At 44.6% G+C, this 27,243-nt stretch overlaps 1 protein-coding gene and 2 long non-coding RNA genes across 6 annotated transcripts; 2 read left to right on the forward strand and 1 right to left on the reverse strand.

The window, feature by feature from the left end:
- Positions 1 to 1,610: 1,610 nt before the first annotated feature.
- Positions 1,611 to 26,054, reverse strand: LOC137151819 (zinc finger protein 585A-like). The gene is made up of 5 exons (XM_067546304.1): positions 25,848 to 26,054; positions 22,089 to 22,215; positions 20,988 to 21,101; positions 15,165 to 16,831; positions 1,611 to 4,304 (listed from the first exon to the last, which is right to left on the reverse strand). Exons 1-5 carry the CDS (start codon positions 26,052 to 26,054, stop codon positions 3,708 to 3,710), a joined length of 2,712 nt encoding a protein of 903 aa, XP_067402405.1. The 3' UTR covers positions 1,611 to 3,707.
- On the forward strand, positions 4,084 to 15,273 carry LOC137151820 (uncharacterized). 3 transcript variants are annotated; one of them, XR_010919364.1, is made up of 3 exons: positions 4,084 to 8,069; positions 9,927 to 14,945; positions 15,229 to 15,273. It is a non-coding gene; the product is annotated as an uncharacterized lncRNA (long non-coding RNA). The 3 variants fall into 3 exon arrangements; XR_010919365.1 differs by having other exon boundaries at positions 9,927 to 13,659; positions 13,824 to 15,273; XR_010919366.1 differs by having other exon boundaries at positions 4,084 to 4,823; positions 5,381 to 8,069; positions 9,927 to 15,273.
- LOC137151824 (uncharacterized) lies at positions 15,618 to 25,935 on the forward strand. 2 transcript variants are annotated; one of them, XR_010919370.1, is made up of 3 exons: positions 15,618 to 15,734; positions 15,823 to 16,112; positions 20,880 to 25,935. It is a non-coding gene; the product is annotated as an uncharacterized lncRNA (long non-coding RNA). The 2 variants fall into 2 exon arrangements; XR_010919371.1 differs by having other exon boundaries at positions 15,716 to 15,734; positions 15,985 to 16,112.
- Positions 26,055 to 27,243: the final 1,189 nt, after the last annotated feature.

Raw genomic sequence — 27,243 nt, forward strand, 5'->3', positions numbered from 1 at the left:
TAGAGTGATCTGGATTGCTTGGTGAGCCTGGTTCAAGCAAACAATATGTGTTTTAATATGTCTAAATGTAAATTTAAATGGGAATAAAGAATGTCATCCACACTTACTGAATGGGGAACTCTACCCTGGGAAGCAATGACCCTGAGAATGATTTGGGAGTCATAATGGATAATCAGCTGAATAAGAGCTCCCAGTGTAAACACTGTGGCCAAAAGGGCTAATGCGATCCTTGCATGTATAAACACGGGAATAACCAGAGAGGTTATTTTACCTCTGTATTTGGCAGTAGTGTGACCACTGCTGGAATACTGTGTCCAGTTCTGATGTTCAGAGTTCCAGAAGGGTGCTGAGAAATTGGAGAGGGTTCTGAGAAGAGCCATGAGAATGATTAAGGACTAGGTAACATATTATAGTGATAGACTAAATATATTAAGCTCTTTGAGTCTAACAAAGAATATTAGGATTACAGTCTATAAGTATCTACATAGGGAACAAATATTTGATAATGGGCTCTTCAGTCTAGCAGAGAAAGGTGTAACACGATCTAGTGGCTAGTAGCTGAAGCTAGACAAATTCAGACTGGAAATGTATACATTTTTAACAGCAAGAGTAATTAATCATTGGAACAATTTACCAAGGATCGTGGTGGATTCTCCATCACTGACAATTTTAAAATCAAGATGGGATGTTTTTCTAAAAGATCTGCTCTAAGAATTATTTTGGGGAAGTTCTATGGCCTGTTCTATACAAAAGGTCCAGACCAAATGATCACAATTATCCTTTCTGGCCTTGGAATCTGTGTGTTATTTTGTTTTTACAAACTAATACCATACAGCCATTTGCAATTACAAATAACCAAACCCCACACAGAAAACAAAAACTAGGAGAATTTCGTGGGGGCAAACCTCCCATCCCAGGCACCTCCCCAATATAGGTCCTTCTAAGAAGGTACCTCTGGGAACTTCTTTGGGCTGGTGAACCTTCCTCCAAAGATGCTGGGAAGCAGGGGAGGTACTGCAGGTGGGGAAGAATATTCATTCTCCTTCCCTGTAAGAGCAAAGGTAAAGCCACAATGGGTCCTTCACTTTCCATAATACCCTGGAGGCAGGGTATGGGGAACAGCTTCACTCCTGTTCTACCTGAGTGAAAGGGAGGTGTTTGCACTCAGGGATTTTCTTTGCTCTGCCTAACCCCAGAATTCTGCTCTACTCTCACAAAGGTAGAAGGGGGAGTTCTATGTTAGGATTCCTGCAAATGGTGCTAAACCTGGAAGGAGAAAGCGAGCTACAATTCCAGTTGGCTGTGCTCAGATTGCATGGAGATAATGGGGAATTGTGAGTGCAGGTTTCACTTGTACAATGCAGACAGCTGGACAATAACATTCTCCCACTCATGCAGTGAGATCTTTTCTATGCCTTCATTCAGTTACCCTGTTGTTGGTATAACATCCTTCTTCTGCCATGCTGAATGACCATCATGCATCCCTCCACTGTGCCAGTTTTCCATCTCTCTGGACCTCATCTGAAAGCAACTCTCTTCTCCTCAGCCTCTGACTTTCTTCTGTAGCTATTATGGAACACTAAGACATTTAGGACACAGTTTGTATGAACGACAATGCTGACCTTTTCAGAAATGTGATTTTGTGTGCCCACATCGACACCTTAATGGGACTATTTTTGGCACCATTACTGAATGCACCTATGGCAGACATTCAAATGGGGGATCAGAGATCCTCATCCAGCTACTTGGTGAAAGCAAAGAATGCCTGTAGTTTGTGATCAGTACATCTGTGATATTAGAATGGGAACACAGCATTGGTTCTGGAGAGATACAGTATACCACAGTATGTGGAGAATATTAGCAATGGGTCCAAGCCTGGTATAAGTCTCTCTAATGCAAGGATATAGAATTTGATTTTAGTAGTTGTAGGGACCACAGGCTTTCTTGATTCCAGTCCTTCCTAGGGCTTTAGGTACCTGTAAACGAGTTAGCTGTTTTCTCTTCCACCCCCAAACCTCCTTTAATCTCCTCAGGATAGTCAATGTTTGTTCATCAGTACAAAGGATAAACTCAATTTTTCATAACATTTCAACAGAACTCTTTCTTAAACAGGTAAAAAAAAACAAAAACACACCCATAGAAACGAGGACAAATATTTTAAATGGGCTCTCTCTGAAGCTGGGCAGCACCAGGGTGTTATGCTTCTGGCTAAGCAGCTCTTACCTCCAGTAACATTGAAGGCATTCAAAGCTTGCCCTTTTTTCTCAGGATTACCGTTTTTATGGCACCTCTTGATCTTTGCCCTTGCCCACCTTGCAACTGCCCTTGGCAGTTGGTCTTTGTCTTAAACCCATCATTATCACTATCCCTACATTCAGATTTGCAATGTGTGTATACAGCTATATATTTTTTACAACACAACATCTCTGATCACTTTCGTTCTAGACTAAAGCATGGTGTAATTTCTTTTCCATTTGGTTTTGTGGCTGGAGTAGGCATCTCAATAGGTTTTTTTGAGCTAGAGATATTAACACCTTTGATATTACTACCAATTCTACCCCTGCCCACTAACTACCAAGCTTTTGTCTGAACTAATATCCCTTTTAGAGGAGGATATATTCATTGTAGTAGTTTTCCCTCTCACAAAGAATGCTTGAGGAAAACATGCTTGATGAACAGTTATTTCCACATTCTGACAATTCTGCCTCCCCACGATTTCCTGTGCAGAAAATCTGTAGTTCCTTCACGTAGTGACTTTATAACCAAACATCACAGCACATTACAAGTCTTAGAAGTATATGTCACAATCCCCTCACCATAACAATTGACAATTCCAGATTCATGGTGGCTTAAGTTAAAAGAAAGTTTATTTGGGGGGGGGGGCGGGAGGGGGACACGAAGGAGGAGCAGCATTATGAAATTGAAATTCAAATTCAAGTTTAAAAACACATTTAGTTTAAAATTAAAGTTAGACAAATAAGCTTAATTTTTTTCAGTGAATGTCATCCTCCTGTTCATCAATTGTCAATTAGCAGATCACAGTTAAAAAAAAATTCATCCTACATACTGATTACATCTTTATAACTTTCATAAAGTGCCACCCACAAGAGCACTTGAGCAAGCATCTTTCTAAGAGGAATGTCTATTAGGATGTTAACTGACCTGCTCTCATGGATTATGTCAAACAGCAGTATCTTTGTCACAGACACATTCATTTCACTACCATTTATTCAGCAAATACAGTTCCAAGGATATGGCCCAAATACTGACTATCACAATGTGGAGGGTGTGTGTGTGTGTGTGTGTGTGTGTGTGTGTGGTGTTTAAATAAATATAATCAATAGGAGCTAATATCTAAAAAGGTACCAGAAAATGGGAAACATGAGCTTAGGTTCTGAAGGGAGCCACAAAGCTGGGGTGAGGTCTGGCCAGGATGGCAAAGCCTGATCAGTGTATTGAGAAAGTGTTATGATTTGATTCACGTTTGACCCTTATCATGACTAAAAATAAAAAGGCCATGATTACCGTGAATGCTTAGCCCTTTCCAGTTCTCTCCTGTTGTGGTTCTTCATACCCATTCCCAAACAATGGCTTAAACCATCATCACACTAGGGACAAGCTCCCTCCCCCATGTCACACTGCTGTGCTCAGCTAGCTTCTCCCTACAGGCAGGGCTGTGTTCCCCCTCTTTCTGGCAGCGGTGCTCCCTATTGCACGTGGTGTTTCTGGTGCCGCACAAGCTGCGGCTGGAAGCGGAAGCACTTCCCGCACTGAGCGCAGTGGTATGGATTCTCTCCCGTGTGGATCCTCTGGTGTTTGATCAGATTGGAGTTCCCACTGAAGCATTTCCCACACTCCGTGCATTTGTAGGGTTTCTCCCCGGTGTGGGTCCTGGTGTGGTTGATCAGGTCGGAGCTCTGGCCAAAGCTCTTCCCACATTCCATGCACGTGTAGGGCTTGACGCCATTGTGGATTCTCTGGTGCTGGATGAGGTGCGAGCGCTGGCTAAAGTTCTTGCCACACTCAGGACATTTGTAGGGCTTCTCTCCCGTGTGCATTCTCTGGTGTTTTATACATGTGGAGCTATCACTGAAGATCTTCCCACACTCAGTGCATACGTAGGGTTTGTGCCCTGTGTGGATCCTCTGGTGTTTGATGAGGTTGGAGCTCTGGCTGAAGCTCTTCCCACACTCGTGACATGTGTAGGGCTTCTGGCCTGTGTGGATTCTCCGGTGCTGAATAAGATGTGAGCTCTGGCTGAAACCTTTCCCGCACTCTGTGCATTTGAATGGTCTCTCCCCGGTGTGCATTCTCTGATGCTGGATCAGGTGTATGCTTCGACTAAAGCCCTTCCCACATTCAGAACATATGGTTGGTCTCTCTGCTCGGGGCATTCGTCGGGGGATGACACTGTCTCGTTGCTCCTGGTGCTCTCGTTCACCGTGAGCGGATTCAGTTTGTTTCCCCTCTGAATGGTCCTCTCTCTGTGGCACTGCTGAGTTGTGCTGACTCACATGGGCTTTTCCCAGGTCAGGACCCTGAGGTATATCTCCTCTGGATCTCACCGAAAACACCACTGGCAGTTCCATGCTCGCAGAATCTTCCTGCTGAGAAATCTCCTCATCTTCACTGTGATCTCCTGGCAAAGATAAGATTATTCCAGACATGATTATTTCCTGTGCTTGGGAGAAAGGAACCCTTGGAAAGAGGACTTGCAAAGGACTCGTGACTACTTGCTGAAGAACAGAAGCCAGGGCTTTCCCAAATAAGAGGGGAAGGGATAACATCAGCTTCCACAACTCTTCTTAACACTCAGAGTACAGGTGAGAGTATACAATACTAGCAAAAGTGAGGCAAGATGGGCAGAAAGCCACCTTTGATTTTTGCCCTGGAGATAGGCGAAGTGGTTACAATGTAAGAAAACTAATTACAAAATGGAACAAGATCAGATGAGGCAGAACTATGAGTTCACAATAGCTACTGGAATTCCAACTTCTTTTAACTTCACTCATTGAGTGTTTCTAAGTTGGTTCATCTTATTCCTCACCTGTGTGGGTGTATTTCACAAGCTCGCTTTCCTTGAAAGCCTGGTGACTTGGATCAGACAGTTCTTTGCCTTGTTCCATTTGGGAGGCCATATCACATTGAGGAATTGGAAAACCTGCTCATGAGAAAGAAAACAGTTGGCATCACGGCTTGTTAAATATTCAACTGATGCTTGTCACAAAAGATGTTTTTAATCCTAGCCTCTCTAATGGGGTAGGGAGGGAGCAGAGCCGGTGTGTGGAAGGGATGAGTCATCTGAATGGCTGGAAAAGTGGTCAGGAATATTCTGTTGGGAAACAACAGATTTGGTGATAGATGTGTTTTATCCCTATAGGAGATTCAAGGACCCCTCTTAATGGGAGAATGATATGATATACAAAGCTGGCAAGAGACCCTTTTGAAGTTGGTGCCAGTCCCAGGTATAGGTGTGCTGCAAACGCAGAAAATTCCAGCAATGTTTGTAGGTTCAGGAGTTAGAGACAAATAAATACTTCTATAGATAGATTCTTCCCAATAAAAACCCAAGGACAGGAGTGGTCTGCCAACTGCACTTCTGAAAATCCTTTTAAATGGAAGGTGACCATCTCACCCAGGTTCTGAGGATTAAAGGGACTGATCCCCTATGGAAAGAACTCTATGCTGAAGCAAATGAAGGCACTTCAGAGATGCTAATAAAAAAGATATTGTGAATCCTTACCCAGTGAGATGAGATTCTGGTAGTTCTTCTGTATGACATCTCTGATTGTATTCCATCAGCCCTTTGCCATAAAGCCCTGCTCAGTCTTTGGACAGCACAGCCACACCATAAAAAGCCACTGGTACCTAGAACAAGCATTTTCCAGTCAGTATTTACTGCTCCAAGGACAATCCCACTGCCAAGTAACAAGAGATGCAAGTAGCATGAGGGGCACAAGACCTTGGAGTTGCTGGAGGGAAGAACAGATGAGACACAATGGCAAGAAAGGGGGTTGAGGGGACAGGAGACAAAAGCCATAAAAAGAGAAAGGAGGATAGGGAAGGAAGAAAACAAAAGGGAAGAGGGGGCAGCCCCATGGTTCACATTGACCAGCTAACATGTTAAAACTAAAACTTGGCCTGTCTACAAGTAGTATTTTTAAAAAGCTTTTGCTATCACTCAAGTATTTCCTAGGCTCTGGCTGAACTTGAGTTTTCACCTCAAGTTAATTGACTGTCAATTAACTCAAGGTCATTAACACCTTGGTAAAGGCTAGTTGTATATTCCCCAGCTGCTTGTTTCAGGCTACATGTTTATTCTTTACTCTGAGTCTAGGCTGATCCCTAGGGAAACAACAGGTGTTTGAGTGTGTCCAGACAAGTCTTCACAAAGGTGTTAGCTGCTGCAAGTTAATTTAGTCAACTACCTGGAAGTAAGAACTCTAGGGAAGACAAGCCTGCAGTGTGAACAAGTCCTTTAAGGTGATGGGCTACTGCCCCCACCTGTGCCCGTTCACCCATCAAAAATGGATAGGCACATTACTAGCATGCTAGTAGTGTATAAGTTTCAGATCTAACAAGCCACCGAGATGAATGAGGCAGTTTACAGCATTGCAAACTATTTGGTGTTTTTCTTAAAGCACCTGTTCCTGGAGTCATGTGATTACATGAGACACTCAAGCTTTCAATAAAAGTTTCTAGCCCTAATGGTTGCAAAGAAAAGCTTGAAAACGTGAACCCTAAAGGCTCAAAAATGAGAAGGGAAGTAAAAAGAACTCCACATTAATTATTTTTAAAAAGAATGATTTAGGGGATCCGACTCAGTATTTTTAATGCCTTGCGTTAGCAACACTGCAGACCAATTGTTTCAGGCTGTATGCAGAGCTCCACATTGTTACATTCTCTTCAAAACCCGATGGACTAGAAACGTTTTTATCAGAGGATTAAATTGTCCAGGAACTCAACAGGGAGCCAGCAGCTGCCTCCACTGTTTGTAGGGTGCTCTATACTGCTTTTGGCAGCCCCATGCTGTTGTAAGCATTGTGAAACACTATTCTAGCCATATGTCCTGCACTGGTATGTGAAGGATCAAAAGGGGAGATCACTTTCTATGGCCCTTTTGGTTCTAACAGCTGGTCTACCCTGGGGAGCTGAGCCATTGTTGACTGACCCAACAGCATAGCGTAGGCAGGCAAAACCACTATAAACTGCAAATCTGTACCAGAAGTGACCAAGGTCTTGTCTATACTAGCAGGTTATATTGATACAGCTTTGCTAGTGGTTGGCTCCAATAGCAGTAACTGCTGGGACTGCTAACAAAAATATTAATTAGGGATGGGCAAACACCCCAACATGCAGGAAATACTGGTATTCAGGGGCCATATTGTTGGATATTAACATCTATATAAGCTTACAATGTAAGTAACATGAGTGAAAATATAAGCAATCAGGCAGGATAGGGAAAGAAGCACCTTCCCTCCTCTCCTCTCTAACCCTGCAGGAATCTCCTAGCAGGGGCTACCCCTCACACTCAGCCTTCAGCTGTGCAGCAGCAGAGATTCACAGTAAAGTTAATTGGGCAGCCTGGAACAGGCAAAGAGAATGAAGAGTCTCTTCCTTCTCTCTCTGTAGAGAAGGCAGAGATAGTGAAGCCTCTGGCTCCCCTGCTCTCCCCTTGCTTTAGTACTTTTGGTCTGCCACTGGCAAGCATTTTCTAGGGTGCTTTGGTTCTGGCCTGAGCTAGGGGACCAAGGAGAGGGTAAGAGTAGAGTTTACCTGAGAGAGACCATCCAGAATTCATCTCATGAAGTATTTACTATCCATCCTTCCTTTTAGTTCAGCTATCTACCAGGGACACTGGATATTCACCAGGTTTCTCCACTTCCATTCTCCACATTGTGAACCTGGAGACTACAGGACAAAGCTTAGATTTTTGAGGAAGCAATCAAATCATAGTGTGTGCATTTTTCCTCCGCCATTGAATAATGCTAACTTTCTGCTCACACTGGAAAGAGATTTTTGCCAAAGGGAAGACTACAGTTAGTCCATCAATAGCACAAGTCAGCCAGGCAAGTATTACGCTTACCTTTGGGGGACAAGGTAGGTGATGTAGTATCTCTTATTGGACCAACTTCAATTGGTGACAGCTGAGCTTACACAGAGCTTGACTCAGGAGCAGTAAGCCTCTACTCTGCACCATCAGACCCCATTTTCATTCCCCCCATTACTGGCTACTAGGGGATTTAGTCTATTTACACAGCAAGCTGATGTCTCTAGATCCTCTATTCCCACTCAGCCTGCAGAACAAACCCCCATGGTTTTGTAAGGGTGGGAGGCTGTAATCCAGCAAGGGGCTGAGGCAGGGTAGGAGGCATTCCAGAATTGTGATCCCCCTCATGTCAGCTGACTGGGGACAGCAGAAGATACAAGCAGCAGCTTCCCATGGCAGGAGGCGTGCTAGAGGATGCCGGGGTGAGATGCTGAAGGAAAGGGGTGCAAGTGGCCTGCTGGAAAATGCTAGAGGGACGGGATGCAAGAATAAGAGGATTATGAGGCTGCTAAACAGTGTTAAGGGAAAAGGATGCAGTGGGGGGGGGGGGAAGACTGCTGTATTGTGGCAGGATGGTGATGTATGAATGTGAGCTATTGGAGTGTGCACAGAGAAGGGTGCAAGAAAGGGGAAGGCTGCCTGCTGAAGTGCTAGTGAGATAAGAAACCTAGAACAGGGATTCAAACAGAAATCGGCAAAGGGGCAGGAGGCTACATGATTCCTGGGGAAGAGGGACAAAGTGGGTGGCTGCAGGAGGAAGTGGGGACAGGAAGGGCTAATGGAAGATATCAAAAAGGGTACAAAAACTGAGGGTCACACAGCTGGTCTGTGCCACAGGAAAGGAGTGCAGACAGAGGGTGGAGTCCTTGGTGAGCACCGGGGGGGAAGGGAAATGGAAAGGGACAGGGGTTGAAAGGGAAAAGGGAGTCTGCTCTCTAAGGAAAAATTTGTGGACCGGGGAGAGAAAGTCCCTCATTTTTTTCAGCTGGGTTCTGGATGAATTTCCACTCTGGTAGGCGCACTGGGGCCGGCTTGCAGCTCTCTGTGCCACTGTCAGAAATCTCATCCTGAGAACACAATGTTTTTGCTAGGAGTCACATGGCTTCTAAGCTCACCGTGATTTTTGTTGCGGTGGCTCCGCCGTGGTTTGTGAATGCTGGCAGGCAGCCTCACTCCCAAGAGAGCCAGCCCCAGGAGCAAATGCATGCATCCTCGCCCTGCACAGCTGCAGCTCCGCGAAGGGAGCGCTTCCACAGCCCCATTTTGCCTACCTGCAAGAAAAGGCAGAGCGGGATTATTGCGCTCTCCTCTCCCAGGCTCTTGCCTCCCAGTCCTGGGCAGGATGATGATACGGTTTAGCCGGACAGCAGAGTCTCCGACCTCATACAACAGCAGATGATTGCAGCTTCCTACTTGAGGAGGGAGGGCAAAGGACGCTTCCTTCCTGGGAGGAGCGAGGGGAAAGCCTGCAGGGTAATACAACACCTCAGCGCTGCTGAGCGAGGGGATCTCTCCAAGAGAGGCAGGGATTGGTTAGGGCCAGGTGTCACAATGCTGCCTGGAAACAGACATATCACATGGAGCCACTGCTCCATGCATAGAGGGAGCATGTTCCAGGAAGTAGGTGAGGGCCAGCCACAGCAGCCATTTTAGCAAAGTGTGTGTGTGTCACTGTCAGACTCAGCTAGGATTTAATCCATCGGGGGGGGCACCCCGCACCCCCACAGAAACACTACTTAATGTACAGCATGTGCCTAGCTTGGAAACATGATGTTAGTGGAAGCTGTTTCATTGTTGCCAGCTCTCTGGTATGCTATTTAAAGCCCCTGCTCCTGGAGTCAAGTGATTGCAAATCTCTGTTTGTTTTTATTTTCAGATTAAAAAGTTTCTAGCCCTCATGGTTGTGGAGGAGAGCTGGACAGTATAACCTGATTGCAGCCTAAAGGCTCAAGAGTCCCAAGGGAAATAAAAAACTCCCAAACTCTTTTAAAAAAAATCATGCTTTTAAAGCCAATTTTGTGATTTTTAAATATTTTGGGGGCTAGACTGTAAACTCTTTGGGGCAGATGCTGCCTTTTCTGTCTGTCTCAAAACCTGCAGCCAGTCAGCAACACCCATTTCTGAAATCAACTCTTGATGTTTTACAGAATGATAGTGGTGGGGTAGGTGTTGATTGTCACCCCACACAGGCTAACAAGCAGCTTCATTGCCCTATCTGCATATGCAGTGGTGTTGTACCCATGTCGGTTCCAGGATATTAAAGAGATCACGTGGGTGAGGTAATATTTTTTATTGGATCAACTCCTGTTGGTGAGAGAGATAAGCTTTCAAGTTTACATAGAGCTTGTCTTCAAATCTGAGAAATACACATGTATACTCTGTGTAAGATCAAAACCCTGTGTCTTTCACCAACATAAATTGAAGGTGAATACCTGAGTTTTCTTTGTTTTGTATAAAAGTACATAAAGAGGGAATGCTTTCTCTAGCCCTTAGATTGAATGTGGACTGACAGATTTAATTTCCTGGGCTTGTGGTGCTGCCAGAACAGGGAGAGAGGGTTTGATTTTTGGTGGGTGGAGACTGAGTGAAGGCTATTGGGAGGAGAAAGTCTGGACCCATACTACTTCTTTCGTGTCAGGAATGTCTCTTCCTTTCCTAATGTAGTTTGCCCCTCTCCATGTTCCTGGGCCCAATTCCCTTCTCTCTGCCAAGTAGCAGCAAGAGACAAGAAGAGCACAGGTGTTGGTGAGTTTCTGGCATACTGGTTGCTTAGTGGAGATTGGAGGAGTCCCCCCATTGCTATATCAGAAAGATGAGGGCAAAGGCATCAGGGCAGGTTTGAATCTGCAGCTCCCACAGCCAAGGCACAGAGACTAACTACTGGGCTAGTGAAGATGGGCAGGTAGCTTGGAGGTCTGTGGGGTTAACTATAAAAAAATAGTTTAAAAAATATTTTGACTGTCCACAGTTAAACACAATCCATGAGGTCACCAAGGCTATTAAATAGTAATGAAATAGATATGGCCCTTGCCACAGTAGTAGTAAGACCATCTATATCCCATCAGCCCTCTGTTTTCAAAGTATGACCTGGGTTGGTTAAGTGTGATGGGTTGTACCAGGTATTTGCTGCCCCCTGCCGGAGACCCTGCTCCTTTGGCACATGCTGGCCTAAGAAACCATCCTTTTAAAAAAGGGGCAGCAAGTTTGAACCTACTGGGGTTGCCTACAGAGGCCTTCTAGCACTGGTGGAACAAATGAGACTTGGTCCTCTAACAGCAAGCAGGGCCGGGAGCAGGCAGAGGCCATTGAGGAGGGGCCAGCAGGTTAGATAAAAAAGGTTGGTTGCTTCTGTCAGGGCCCAGTTCTGGGTGAAGTGACGCAGCTTTCTCCCGTCTGATCCCAGGAATCCAGGTTTGGGCAAAGCCTAGTTGTGACTGCACCTTTGGGTTTAAATCACTGAAAGACTTTTTGTTTATGTTGTGCAGCATGAGGCCCAACTGGGCCATCCTGAGTTATTAATTTGACTGCTGTAATATTAGGTGAGCTTAGTTTGTAAGGTGCTCCACTGACTCAGGTGAGCCCATGACAGGACCTACAGAGACAAAATTATAGTCATGTAGCCGGAGATTTTTGTTTCAAACTATTTGAATCTGCTAGGAAGAATAGTCAGGTAAAAGGAGTTGTAGAAAAGCCTCAGAAGGGGTTTAAAATTGTAACAAAAATAACAGTAATCTATTGGATAGATAAAGAGTAGTATCAGTGTTCGGACATTCTGTGGTATTTAAATATTGATAAGTTTTAGGAAAAGGATCTTTTAGGATAAAAATTAAAGTGAATCTGGCATAGCAATTAGAAAATAGCTTTCCTCTCTATTCTCTCCTAACTCCCTTCTCACCCCTACCCCCTCCTCTACCCATTGTTGACATTCTCACTCCTGATGTAACTCCCCCCATTGCTCCCTTACCCACCCTTCTAATTAGCATGAAAGGTGAGGCTGATTAGCATATTAGGGATTGATTGGCTTAAGAGCCTTTTGACATCAGAGCTTGGTTAACATGGCAGGTAGGACCTGGTTAGCATATTGGGTAGCCTTCAAGCTGATTAGCTAAGCTTGGGTGACCTCCCTCCTAACATCAACCATCCCCTACCCATTCTGACGTTCTGACAGCTATATATAGCCAACTCTCAGCAAGCTAAGCTTTGTAGCGAGCTGAGATCACCTGAGCAGAAGAAGAGCTGAAATCACTTGGAAGAAAAGAGCTGAAAAGAACCATGACATCCCGAAAACACCTGAACAGCGGCGAGCATCATTGAAGCAAAGGTGCGCCTTAGGCTTTGGACAACCGGGCTAATAGAGTCCCCGCTTTCTGTCCAAGCCAGGGTAATCCTTCTACTAGGAAACCACACAGGTGCTTCTGGGCTTACAGGCAACCGGGCTAACTGAGTCCCCGCTCTGTCTGAGCCTGAGGTAGCTCTCTTAACAATTCTCAGACAGAACAGAAGGACTTTCCCTGATGAACAGAGGGATGTTTTAAAGGTTGTGTAAGTAAAGACCACCTGAGTCTGCATGTCAATCAAGTTGGATGCCTGTGGTCTGAGTGAGATTCTTCCTCTCTACCCATCCAGCAACCGCCTGGCCTAACGCTTGCTGGATGATAGATTGTTAAGGAATTTTAGTAATAATATATGTATAGAGTGTTGGGAATTGATATATAAGATTAATTGACGTATTATTAATAGTGTCAAGTATTATAGTGATAAGGTATTATAGTGTTAAATTATAGTCTTATACCATATATACTTGTACCATATATCCTCTAATAGTTGTATTCTGATAAATATATATTATCTGGTTACGTCATACTTAATTTCTATCTTCTTCTACCATTCACTTCTAAATAAATTTGATATCTGTTTTCAAAGTATCACAGAGTATGTGTTCTATCTTAATTGGAGGGCTGTATCCGAGTCTTTTCAAGGGAGGATTGTCTCCCTGGAAATTCCAATACAGCAAACTATCCTACCAGTAGTTTTTGGAGGTTGGCCTCTCTAAATTCTTCCTGGTAACAGTCATTGGATTACATGGATACAAGCAAGAGAATGTAGCACAAGGAGTACAATCCAGGCACTATTGGGATGCCACTGAAGATAAGTGTGGCAGGGTCTTAACGCCTGTTCGTGTTGCCTACTAACTGTAAAATTCTAATGTTTCCAGAACTTCAAGAGATAAGTTTGGAAGAAATACATTTTTAAAAAGATTGTTTAACTACCATATAATCAACTACATAACTCAAATTGTCAAAAATTGATGTTTATACAATATGTATTCCTGTGATTTAGCTGATACTTCTTCAGATGAAATAACTTTTTTCTAGGGAGAAGGTTAAAGATACTGAGTTGTATAAATATATGTGCTACTTTCATGAATTAAATCTAGGTTCTACTGCCTCTAGGTTTCCTTCAGTAAATACTCCCTTTATCTCCATCCGTTCTTAGTGAGATGACCTTTCTGGACTGCTGTTAGCAGAATTAACATCTGGTTCTCTACACAGATGTCTCAATAGTTATATCCTTTCCTGTGGCTCCCAGATGCTACAGACTGAGTTATGGTGAGTGTTAATGCTATTTATAAGGTTTAAAGACAAACAGCATAGGAAACATGGAAAACTGTGTGTAAACTAAGAAGATATTGCTCACAGCAAGTAGTTATGCAGAAAGAAAAAAGTTTAATAAACATCTGTTGTTTGATATCATGGTCTTCTTTCTCCCTCAGGATCTGAGCTGCTTCTTCAGCTTGTGAAAGAGGAACCACCGGAGCCTGCTATCTTTACTCAGGTCTTAGCTCCTCTGAGAGAATGAATAAGGATTGGCTACAACCCTCTTAGCAATCCTGATAAGATTAATTAAAATACCTCAGCTTTTCAGCGCACATAGCTTTACATTATAAAATCACTTGGTTGCAGCATGTACTTGGGAATTTGTAGCCTAAATCTTTGCTGCCTTCCTGCCAGGAACTTGTTTTTATTTTGGCATTTTCCCATACATAAATTATGTTCTGGCTCAAGGTTTGAGACCAGTCTCAGTTATTTTGGATTTGCAGGAAGCATACTTGCAAGCCAGATGCCAACACATTTTTCTTCATGGACCACATACCCTCCGACATACAAAAATGCATTTTTAAGAAAAATCAGAATATATTCAATATTCAAAAACCTGTGCCTTACTACTTAGCACGTTTGGATGATGTACTTCAAATTAAAAATAAAATTCTGACCTGAAACCAAAGAAGTTTCATTTTAAGTACAGAATCACTACAAGGAATTCCAAAATAAAATGTCCTGGTCAGGTGTAAGATTTCATAACTCCCGTGGTTCTCACGGTTGGTCTTGCATGCTTCCTGCTAAATGAAGCTTTTCAAAAAGCAAACATGGATTGAGGGTTTTGGGAAAAGAGTTCCTGAGGGGTACTCTCCCTTACAAGATGATCAGCACAATGAAAACCTGAAATAACCATTGGACTGGTCAGAGGCTTGTCACCATGCCAGAATCCACAACTCTCTTTTGGGGACAGATTCCTTCTCACTCTTCGTTTTGCTAAAAGAGACCTTTTAGAAGAATAGATACAGTGCAACTTTCCTCCAATGTTCTGTTTTTGAGCATAACAAACTATCACCATTTCAAAGGGCAATAGATAACTCAGTGCCAGCACATAGTGGGTCTTATTTATACCTATGCAATTCTTTTTTTCCTTTCTCTTTTTAATAAGGAAACCCCAAAGGACAGTTAATGTAGGAAAAAGCATTGTCACAATGCTGGCTGTCATAGGGTGACTGTCCCTTTTACAAGGAAGCTGGGTCCAGTCTACCCCTGACTAATGCTGGTGACACAGCTTGAAGGTAACTAATTGGCCAGGGGACTGTTTAGGGCTTAGTTGGTAAATGAGCAGCTGGGAGTTCCAGGGAGAACAGGGTGGTGTATTGTGTAAGGACAAAAGAAAACTGGTGAAAATTATGTCCCAGCTCCAGGCAGGAAAACTGGATGGGGAGGGGGGTGTTTATTGTTTAAGGATAAAACTTGTCCCACCCACATTCTGTTTATGTGGGCTTGTTCCTTATGTGGGTTCTCAGGTGTTTGGTGAGTGTTGAGCTGAATCTGAAGCTTTTCCCACACTCTTTGCAGCTATAGGGCTTCTCTCCTGTATGGATTCTCTGGTGCTGACTGAATGTCGATTTGTCGGCGAACCTTTTCCCACACTCAGCGCATGTGAAGGGTCTCTCCCCCGTGTGGGTTCTCTGATGCACAGCGAGGTGCGCGCGCCGATTGAAGCTCTTCTTACACCCTCTGCAGGCATAGGGCCTCTCTCCTGTGTGCATTCTCAGATGCAGAGCGAGTGTTGAGCTCCCACTGAAGCCTATGCCACAGTCAACGCACTGGAAGGGTCTCTCCCCAGTGTGGATTTTCTGATGTGCAGCAAGGTTTGAGCTCCGACTGAAGCTTTTCTTGCACACGCTGCAAGTAAAGGGTCTCTCCCCTGTGTGCATTCTGCGATGCTGAGTAAGCGTTGAGCTCCGGCTGAAGCCCTTCCCGCACTCCATGCACATGAAGGGTCTCTCCCCTGTGTGAATACTGCGATGTTTCAGGAGAGTGGAGCTGTGACTGAAGCGCTTCCCACAGTCAGCACGCTGGTAGGGGGCCTCTCCTGTGTGGTTTATCTGGTGGCTAGTAAAGTGTGATCTGTCAGTGAACCCTTTCCCGCAATCTTTGCACCTGTAGGATATGTCCCCGGCGTGGGTTCTTTGGTTCTGCATGAATGTGGAACTCTCTGCAAACCTTTTCCCACACTCAGCGCATTGGAAGCGCCGCTCCCCTGTGTGGATTCTCTGATGTGCAGCAAGCTGTGAGTTCCGACTGAAGCTCTTCTTGCACGCTCCGCAGGCATAGGGTCTCTCTTCTGTGTGGATTCTCCGATGCTGAGTGAGGGCTGAGCTCCTGCTGAAGGCCTTCCCACATTCAGTGCATGTGAAGGGGCTCTCCCCTGTGTGGATTCTCTGGTGATTAGTAAGGTATGAGCTCTCTTTGAACCTTTTCCCGCACTTTTCACATGTATAGGGTTTTTCTCCTTTGTGGATTCTCTGGTGTTTAGTGACATGCGAGCTCTGCTGGAAACATTTCCCGCACTCTCTGCACTCATAGGGCTGCTCCCCACTGTGAGTCCTCTGGTGCTTGACGAGGGCAGAGCTGTCTCTGAAGCTCTTCCCACACTCGGTGCATTTGCATGGCCTGTCCCCTCTGTGGGTTCTCAAGTGTTTGCTGAGCACTGATCTGAAACCAAAGCTTTTCTTGCACACTTTGCAGTTGTAGGGCCGCTCCCCTGTGTGGGTTCTCTGGTGCCGGTTGCAGGTTGATCTGTCCGTGAACCTTTTCCCACATTCAGCGCATTGGAAAGGTCTCTCCCCTGTGTGAATTCTCTTATGTGCAGCAAGGTATGAGCTCTGACTGAAGCTCTTCCCACACTCAGTGCAGATGGTCAGCTTGTCTTCTCCAAATGTGTTGCAACGGGCAGAACTGCATATGATTCCCACGAAACTGCTTTCATATTTGGTGGATTTTCCCCCTCTGTTCCCAGGAGAGTTTCGCCACAGCTTGACTGTCCTATGCTGACCAACAGAGGCTTCTCTCCCCTCAGGACTCTGAGAAATATTCCCTTTGGATCTGTTGCCCAATAATGTTGTAGGCCGCTCCATTTCTTCGTCAGGACCTTCCTGCACAATCTCATAGTTTTCTGCAATAAAAGGAGAATGCAGATATGATTCAGTACCCATGCTTGAGAGAAAGGGAACATTGGAAAAGGGAACTGCAAAAAGATATCCAGAGATGAATACCCTGGCCCTCAGAAAGGACCATGGGATCAGATCGGCTTCCATTTCCCTGTGACAAAGTATATGTACCTGTCTTTGAGAGAATTAGGAAAAGGTATTAAGCCCCTTTACTGGGCAGAAAGGAGGTTACCTGAAGTCCCAGAATTGGAACTCATTCAGCTGCTGAGAGGCGTAACTGGCAGCTGTGTCTGAGTGAGGCAAAGCCAGTAAGACGGAAGTAGAGCCCTATGGGGGGGGAGGGGTCCTAGGAAGGAAGACTAGCTGATCTGATACCCTGCATCCCAAGCCAGTCTGGGGAAGAGTAATAACTGGGGAATCAATTGCATGCCTGAACTGAGGCTATGCCCCTGACAAGAGACTGCAGTCCCAGTGAGACTCTGCCTGGTTTTGATTGTTTCTGGAAATCTGGACTAGGCAAAAGGAAGCTGCCTTGCATTATTCGTGTGTCATTTGGGCTTCCCAGGACTATCATCCCAAGGCTGAGAGCAGAATATTTTTCTCCCTTTTTGGGGACAGACTTGGAGTGGCAGCAGCTACCATTAAAATCCCCCCTGCTATCTGAATCAACACACAAGTAAAAAAGATTTTTTTTTTTGTGCTAAGAATCAGTTAGAATGGGAGGAAAGCCATGACTGATAATTCCTGAGTCCCATGCAGTACTGAATGGCAGCTGGACAGGATTAGTGTGCTCCTTTCATATGCACGCCCATGTACAGCTCCTGCAATATATTATTAGAAACGGTGGCAGGGCTCTCTCCTCTGGACTCACCCTATTAGTAAGTATTAGAACCCTGCACACAGCTGCTGGAATTCTGCTGAATTGTTGTAGCAGGTGCAACTTATTAACTCTGCTAAGATATCAATAGATTGGAATAGTTCTTTAGAGAAAGGGAACTAGAAAAGTGGTGGTCCTGGATGGAAACCCCAAGGACAGTGCAGCTCAGCAAGGAAGGTTAGGCTGAGATTTGTCATAGATTTGAGTTAGGTGAAGAAGCCCAATCCCAGGTTGGGAGGAGCATCTAGACATTGTCTTATGAACGGCCACACTGGGTCAGACCAATGGTCATCTAGCCCAATATCTTGTCTTCTGACTGTGGCCAATGCCAGAGGCTTCAGAAGGAATGAACAGAACAGGGCAATTATCACGTGATCCATCCATCCCGTCATCCAGTCCCAGCATTTGGCAGTCAGAGGCTTAGGGACACCCAGAACACTGGATTGTATCCCTGACCATCATGGCCCTATCCTCCATGCTAGGGTCAGCATGCTGCATTAAAGATGGTGTATGATGCCTGCTTAATGACATACATTCTATGCATGATACCACTATAGAAGCCTGTTCGTAAATTAGTTTTTCCCAAAACTAGCAATTCATAATCAATCCATCCATCCTTCGGTGACATCTCTTTTCTAATACAGTGAATGTCTCAGAAAACCATCACCTTGTTCTCTGGATCTGAGGCACCATCCGTTACCCCTTTCTTTCCTTCCCGGAGTGCAAAACAAAAACGCAGTGATAGATAACCACATGTGCCCCAAACTGCAGCACCATGGGACAGATCTGAATGTTAAATGCTCTGTCTTCATCTGCTTAAAAAAAAATTTAAAAAAATAAAAATTAGCACCCTTCTACTACATTCCCACCCCTCATTTGTGTGTGATCTCCTGTTTCCTGCCTGACTCCCCACTACTTGTTCTCAGTGCCTGTGTGAATGCACACATCTCCCAAATACATGCTTTGCAAAACATGGAGTGACTGCCAGAAGCAATTTGTCATGGAGTCAGATTTCAATCCTATTATAGAGCGATGGTAGTCGCTGTAGCAAAAACTGAAACTGGGTTCCCATCATTAGCTCAATTTTGGCATCCAGCCCTAGCTTTCACAAAAAAGTCAAATTGGCCTCAAAATTAGGGATTGAGGTAGAAGTTTTTTGCCAAGTTTGAAGCAACTTGGACAAGGGGCCCTGAACTTTGGACCTAGTCATTGGGGCTGCAGAGAGCGAAATGACTCTGTAGTTCAGTATTAGGAAACACACCTGGTAGGCGGAGACACTGGGTCTAGTCCTCTTGCTCTAGTCACTTTATTTATCCACAGTGGAACAGCTTCCACAGGAGAGACTGAGGAAGTCCCACAGCAGAATATCCCATAACTCAGTGGTTAAGGCACTCTTCTGAGAGGCAAGAGACTCTTGTTCATATTCTCTCCCCCTGGCCTGCTGGAGGGGGGAGAACTGAACCTGGGTTGGAGTGCTGTAATCACTGAGCTTAAAGTTATAAGGTGGGCACCACCACATCCTCCTCTGACCATTTTGTGTGAAGTGAGGCAGTAACTTAATGCATTCCCTCAAGAAGCAGCTTAGGCCTGCCTAAGCCACTTGTGGCTCGGTGACTGTTTCCTGTTTGTGGATCACTAAACAGATACAGGCACCTCCTGTTGCCTGGATTTAAGTGCCTGTCTCAGAGAAAGGTGGGGCTTAGCACACACCCTTCTGGTCAGCATCTCCCATTGGCTAACTTAAGTGGCACCATACCTAGCTTGCTAGCTTTTGTGGATAACATTCTTAGGTGCCTAGCTCTCCTCATTCATTGTACAGGGAATCTAGGTCCCTAATTCAGGCTTTGTGTATTACAGTGTTGTTCCTGTGATTTTTCTAGATGCCTAAAAGTTAGGCACTGTGATGCCCAGCATTACAACACCTAAGTCCCTTAGTGGATCCCACTCTAAGTCTCCTAAGCTGTTTCCTTAGCGAGAATGTTCAGAGTTTAACCCAATCATTAGCGTGGCTTGCAAATGGAAGACAAATCTCTCTCTCAAAAGGCTTGCAAGATGGACAGATGAATCTTCTGAGGCCTCTGGATGGGTGGGATAAGGACTGGATTACTGTCGTGAAGGAGGCCTAGCTATCAGGCCTCCCTGTGAGAAGGATGTAGGGAGTCTGACAAAGGTTAAGGTTCTGGGTGCAGGATGGAGGAGAGTGGATTAAGAAGCTGGGCCAATAAAGGGATTTTTGGGGTTCTGGAAAGGAGTAAGCGGGGGCTTGGAGGTCAGCATGGATTAGGGTTGTAGAGGAGGTTGTCTAGATATCAGTCTGACTTTTTCCGGAAAGGGACGTGGGAGCTAGAATTAGGTTCTAGTGTTGAAGGGGAGTGCAATGGAGATAAGGAGACAAGGGAAAGCCAACGAAAGAAAGAGGAAGAATGATGAAGAGACAGCCAAAGAAAGGCAGAACTGTACAAAGGACTAAATGACTTCTAAAGTGCACTGCAGGAAGTGGCAAGAATGCCTGTCATTCACCTCCAAACCCAGTTCACACCTAGCCTTCCTATCTGTGGTTCTTCTCTGAGAAATGTGAACTTAAGTCTGAGGTTCTTCGGGAGGAGAGAAGAGGGGTGAGTGGGAAGAGACAAGAGATATAGGGACCCTGAGAAAGAGTAAGGAGCTGAGGGGGAAGAGAATGCGATATGGACAGAGCATAAAGAGAATCGGAAATGGATAATCTGCCACGAATGTTTGCTCGTGCAGGCTAATCAACTCTCTGTGAAGGGAATAGTGGTTAAATTCTTGGATAGGAATTCAAGGACTCACGCGCAAAGATATAACAAATGGGATTCTGCTACAGATCATAGTATGTGGTGGCAGGGCAGCAGTTTTTCTTTTCTAAGACCTAAATTAACCAACTGTACCCCCTCTTTTTTTAAAAACTTTACCACTTTAAGATATCTGTCCTACTGCCATCAATGACCTGCATGGAGAACTAGACAGCTATCTTATTTTTAATCCTTGGTAAATCAGATCATTCCCTTTTCTAATGAAGAAGCAAAGCTGGTCTTTCCATTAGAAATAGTATAAGCATAGAACTTTATATTGTGAATGTATAATTAAACTGATTATCAAAGTTTGTTTCCATGATTCAGGGTAAGAATCATGGCATTTTCTTTTTGCTATTGCAGATGGACAACAGGACACAGATTCTGCCATCTCATATTAGCCAACAAGATGAAAGAGAGCAGAGACCTCATTTTTGGAATTCCAGCTTTTTACTTCACTCATTGCCTCACCTGTGCAGCGAACCATCAGGATCTCCCTTTCCTCAGAGTGCCGGAGATTTGGAACAAACGGCTCTTCCCCTCTTTCCAACTGGGCTATTATCTCAGGCTTGGGAATTGGAAATCCTGTTAATCGGAAAAGATGTGTTAAGACAGGGGTGGGGAACCTTTTCCCTGCCAAGGGCCATTTTCATATGCCTACCGTCATTCGCGGGCCATGCCGCCGAATCCCGCCGCCGCCGCCGAAAAGGGGCACTGCCCGCCGCCGCCGACTCCACCCCCGCCGCCGAAATGCCGCCGCCGTTTCCGCCTTTTCGGCGGCGCGGTTTTACAGTGTCCGCGGGGTGCCGTGGGCCAGTAACCGCCTCCGAGCTCCCCCCGCCACCGAAAATGGGCAGACGGCGGCAGGGTTTCCGCGGCAGGGTTTCGACGGCGCGCACTTCCCGCCCGCCCGCGGGCCGGATCAAATTCTTTCGCAGGCTGGATCCGGCCCACGGGCCGGAGGTTCCCCACCCCTGTGTTAAGAGATGGCTAATATTTCTGCTTGTCACAAAGAATGGTCATGAGTTTTATAAACCCACATTGTTTTACTAGAGGCCAGGGTGTAATCCAAGTAGAGGGAACATTGTCACGATTGCTACCAGAAGAGTCAGTAACTGGTGGAGATGTGTTATAATCTTTGAAGGAGAATCAGGGATCTCTACACACAGGAAAATAATACCAATGACAGTGTAAAAATTAAACCACTTGCCCATTTCTACATTCAGAGAGAGACTGGTTTTGTTTTCAAGAATAAGCCCTATGGCTTCTCCCACTTGAGTTGTCCTTCTTGCAAAACCAAAGCCAGTCTTATTAGGTAATATAATGATGAGGGTATGATGTTACAGGTACAAATGATTCTGCCCCAATAGAAAGCTCTGGGAATTAGCTCCACTGCTGTATTTCACAATCTCCCTTTGACAGGGAATTGGGATGGAGAGGATGGTCTCTTCTTGTGCTGGTTCTGGGGCCCATAGGAACTGATCTTCTAATTCTAAGTGGGCAGGGAAGGAGCCTGACCAGAAACTGACAATAGGCACGTCAGAGATTGCACAGCTTCTAACAGAGTCTTACCCAGGGAGATCAGAGTTTCATAATTTTCCTGCATGACATGTTTGTAGATTTCCCTCTGCTCTTCATCTAAGAGGCCCCACTCTGTGTCGCAGAAATACAAAGCCACCTCATCAAAGGTCATCATCACCTGAAAAAAGAATATTCAGTGCCTTTTGGCCAGCAGCAATCTCATTGCTCAGTCACAGGACAAGGAGCAGAGGCAAAATAAAAAGTTCTTCCTACACTGTGGGCAGGATCCTGGTACTATGCCAGCAAAAGACCTCTCTAGAATGGTATGTCTGATGCAGGAGACAAGCAAGAAAAGAAGTGGGAAGGGGACAGAATGAGTTTTTCTTTGTATAAACAATTTCCTCCCTTTCAACCTTAGACTTATTAACCGTTCCCTCCTCCAATGTGGCTTTGGCTTTGTTAAATTCTCAACATGAAGTTAGTGGAAACCATTGAGTTTCACTTGGTCTTGTATCAAACCATGTGACAAGTGTGAATGGTGGTAGATTTCACAACAAAACCATAAGTAGGCCCAAGTACCTTTGAATGATTCATGAGCTTATGAATGTCATGTCTTGTCATGTCTTGTCTATCCCTGTGCCAAAGCAAGATTGCTCCCTACACAACAATAGTGCACTGTCCAGTACAGTTTTAAATGTTCCAAGTGATGATATCCCTACCATTTCCCTCGGGACATTATTCCAAAGTCTCTCAAAATGTCTTTTTTGATATTCATATTCAGTTTCTCCCCATCACTCCTAGAAATACTCCCCTGTGCCAGTCCAAGTAATTCCTCTGCCTCCTCAGTGTTTACACCCTTCAAATGCTTGTAGAAAATTGTCTCCCCGCCAAAGCGACTGCTTATCTAAACAATGTTTGCTTGGCACTTCTTATCTTCTCTTGGTCAAGGCCCTCAAACCCTCAAATATTTTTGTGGCTTTCCTCTGGACTCCTCATATTCCTTGATATCTTTCTGGTAGTCAGGGACCATATTCAGCTCTGTGCTACAGCTCCTTTGTGCAAGCTGAGCCAATGCACGTGGTCTGTAAGGCTCCCTGTCCCAGGAGTACCCCTGGCAAAGGAAATCCTCTGTGGAAACCTTGACAGCAGCTCTACTTTTCCACCCCTCTGGGCATGTGACATTCTGGCGCAGGCTGTGTGAAGGCAGAAAAGGGAATGGTTGGCGTGCCCTAGTGATTTTGCATACTACCACCCACCAGGGCAATTGCAGACTGGTGGCCAGTTAGGAAAGCCCTCAAGGTGCTGAACTAGCCCCAAGTCAGGATGAGTGTGGCCTATAGTAATCAGAACTGACTGCAGTATTCCTGGTGCAGTTGTGTCAGAGACAGAGGAATTATTGCCTTCCTGGATCTGTGCCACTTTTCTGCACGTGCGCGTCAGTCATTTATAGTCGCACTGGCCTATTCTGCTACAATATGATATTCCAATTTGATGTCTGATTTGCTTCCTTTTGCTTTTTAGTTCTTTAGGTATTTCTGTTTTCCAGGTTTCTTCCTCCCATTGAATACTACTGTTATTCTCCCCTCCCAAGATCTATTTAACTTTTGTTTTTCCCCTTGCGTACTTCTGTTTTCTCTAGTACTTGCAACACACCTGCCTCAGAGAGCTCTGGGAGGGATCACCCAACCCACCCATGAGGGGATAGTGTAGGAATAAAATTATAATTGTAACTCTGTAGCTTAATTCATAGCTTTAATTCATACCCTTATTTGTATCAACCTCTATATGGTTATTATTGAAATCATGTAACATTTGAACTTCTCTCAGTCATACTCCATCTTGTGAATGTAAAACCCCATTTTGACCTATGTACTCCATCTTGTGTAAAAACCCCATTTTGACCCTATGTACTCCATCTTGTGTCAAACCCTTTCTAAACCTTTAGATGAATAAGATAGTTATCTGAACAAGGTATGAATGGAGGGTGTATGTGTGTGTGAGTCAGACCCAAACTGCCAGCTTGTCTTGATGAAGTTGTCCTGATGAAGTGTGAAGTCCATCCTAGGCTGAAGAGTGTAAACATAGCCCCAAAAAGCAAAGAAGGATCCACCCCAGAAAAACTTAATCAAACTTAATCAAGACATCAAAGAACAAGCTGAAAGTCACGTCTGCTATTGTACCAGCAATCAAGGGTCACAGAGAAGCGACGTGACACAGCAGAACTGAAAAACCTATAAAAGACTGGGTGAGATTTCAAGGCTTTGGGGGAAAAACAGCGTTCTACACATCATCTAAAGAAGAGCGTCGGTGCGCGCCCGACAAGGACCCTGCTCTCCTCGTGCCCAGCTTCCCTGGCCAGGTAGCTGCCACGAGCAACGAACTCCAGCAACGGACCCTAGCTACGATCTCAAGCCACAACCAGGACTGGTAGCTATATATAACTATAGAACGCTTTCTGGTATGTTTGGGCGCGTGTATGTGTGTGTGTGTGTGTGTGTGTGTGTGTGTATGTGTAGGTTTAAGTTAGTTATTATTTTAGTTTCTGTCAATAAATGCAGCATACTGCCTTTTCCCCTTGAAAAAGTCCCGAGTGCTTAATTTTGCACAACAGATAGCAGTCGGATTCTCATGGACAGAAGAAGCAAGATTGTTCCCAACTCCTTCCTGGGGAGCTCACCTCCCTCCACCCCTATCAGGAGAGTGGATGGAGAGGCAGATGGTCCCGTCTCAAGACGAATTTGGAACCTCCCCATCACTCCTGTCCATAGGGAATGAAGGGCTGGGGAGAGAGTTTTATTTTGGGTTTATTTATGCTAATAACCCAGTCTCCAAGAAAAGGTGTGGTTATTGGACATAAGCTTCTGTGGATTATTCCTGGGAACCTCTGAGGGAGAAACTGAAGCAGGGTATCCCTGGCCAGCAGAGGATGCTACAGAGCAGGTCTGCCCTTTGATGTCAAGTTTCATGAACATGCCCTTTACTCCTTCAAAATCTTTAACAAAGGTGATAGGTGAAAGCAATTACCCATTCGCTGCTAGACACCATTCCTGGCCTGAGTTTCATGTTTGTAACAAAAGCTAGAGTCAGGTGCGTCTCCTAAATTTACAGCTGTCTGAAATGTCCAAAGTGACAGGAAAGAGAAACATTAAAAAGTGAAAGTGACAACACTAGGAGGTTGTGTGTTTTATCTCTTGACCATAAGCACTCGCAAGAAGAGAAAAGAATTATCTAATCTGGAACCAAAGGTGTGACTGAGTATAAAATGAGGAAAGGGATAAAAGGCAAATTTAGACTGACTATCAGTAACTGTTTATTAGAATGCAAATTAGCTTGCCAAAGGAAGTGGCAAAAGCCCCATCATTTGAAACTAGACAAGGAAAACCTCTAGAATACAGGCAAATTTTTTAAAGATGCCAAAAATCAGACTACTAAATCCACAGTTAGGCAACTAAGTGGCCTGATTTTGTAAAATGCATCATGTAAAAGCTTACTATGTCACCCAGACCACAGGACAGATGTATCTAGAATTATTTGAGTCCATGAACAATCATCCTTTTAGAACTGAACAACATTGTGCTTGTATAAAGTACTTTAAAACTCAAGAATTTCAGAATGCTTTACAGACAGTAAATTAATCCTCACTTCCCCTGTGAGCTGGGCAAGTATTATACCCAATTTAAGGATGAGAAGCAGAGGGAGATTAAGTGATTTGCCTAATATCACAGAATCTGTGGTAAAGCTGGGAATAGAATTCAGATGCCCTTTCTCCTAGCCTTACATTTTAACCACAAGATAACATTACCCTTCTACCTTTTGTTCCTTAGGTGTAGGTCTGCCAGACTCTGACGGCCTTTTGCTCACCACATTTCCTCCCTCTGTGATCTTCATCTTCTCCAAATGAAATTGACAATTCTCTTCCTGTTCCTCTGCTTCCATCTCCTCCTCTTCTTGCTCCCCAGGGAGCAAGCCAGGAAAAAGGACTGATTTAAAAGGGAACAGAAACGTGGACGAACACATTTCCTACTTCAATCACTCAACAAAAGGGATCAGACATGGTTTTGCCCCCACTGACATTTTTCATAATACAGCATCTCAGAGGCTGTTAAAATGGCCATTCCCTATTTTAGAATGCTTCTGTGTAAGGAGTGAGGGAAACAGTGAGATTCAAATCCATCAAATTGCAGCATTTCCCATGTATACAATCAGCACAGAAAGAGCCCAGAGGGAGAAGCATCAGTTGTGGGAGGAAATATTTTAGAGAAACACCAGGAAGGGAACAGGAGTCAGGAGGCAGGCTATGCAGAGGAACTGATTTGGAGCTACTGGCACTGGTATCACACAGAAGTAAAGTGCGGAGATTAAGTCATCTATAGAGCACTCAGCTGCAATGCATGAAAAACAAAAGCCCTGCTACTGCCAACAAAATAAGCACAAAGAAGAATTGCTGAAGAGAACAAGGGAAAGAGACAAAGACCTGCAATTCCTCCTAGTTTAAAATATTTCAAGTGTATTAATCTTAGCAGCAGAAATAGGCTCATGAACTGCAAACGTACTCAGAAAGAAAGGAACTAGGTGAAAGTAAAGGGTTAGGTCATCTTGTCTGTTTCTCATTTCATCTTCCTTCCCATCCCAGCCCAATCCCGATCTGCTTTCATAAATCACCTAAAAAAAACCCCCTACAATCCAATTATTTTACCTATGATGCTTAGTAAGTTTTGAAACCACAGTGAAGACAGCTGCTTTCCCTACCCCAAATCATGAGTTTGAGAAAGTTTTAAGCTATTCTGAGAATTGGGCTCCCCTGTTCTTCTTGTAAGCAAGGAACACTGAGAAAACCAAACTACCCAAGGGGAGGGAGATCAGAGAAATCCTCAAATGATTTAGGTTTCCATTTCACTTCGGGAATGCTCAGAGAAAGGCAGAAGCTGATTATCCCAGAGCTATAGCTAACATTGCAGCGTGGCCTACTCCCAAATACTTCTTTGTTAGTCTCTCTTTTTACTGACATCTGTTTCCTGCTCTGTAGCATTTTCCTGTGATGGTTCCCCTGCTCCAGACTTCGCTGTATGCAGGTCTTTAGCTTGGGAGTCACTTGGGACAGATACAATTCAGAGCAGGGGCCTGCACAGGAATTTAAATTCCAGTGCTTTTGAAGGGGCACAATCCGTGTCCCTCCCCCCATCCCAGGGGTCCCAAGGAACTATCA

Source organism: Emydura macquarii, unplaced genomic scaffold (genome assembly GCF_026122565.2).
Source record: "Emydura macquarii macquarii isolate MOO-44397 ecotype Brisbane River unplaced genomic scaffold, CSIRO-AGI_Emac_v2 contig_1119, whole genome shotgun sequence".
Lineage (NCBI taxonomy): Eukaryota > Metazoa > Chordata > Testudines > Chelidae > Emydura > Emydura macquarii.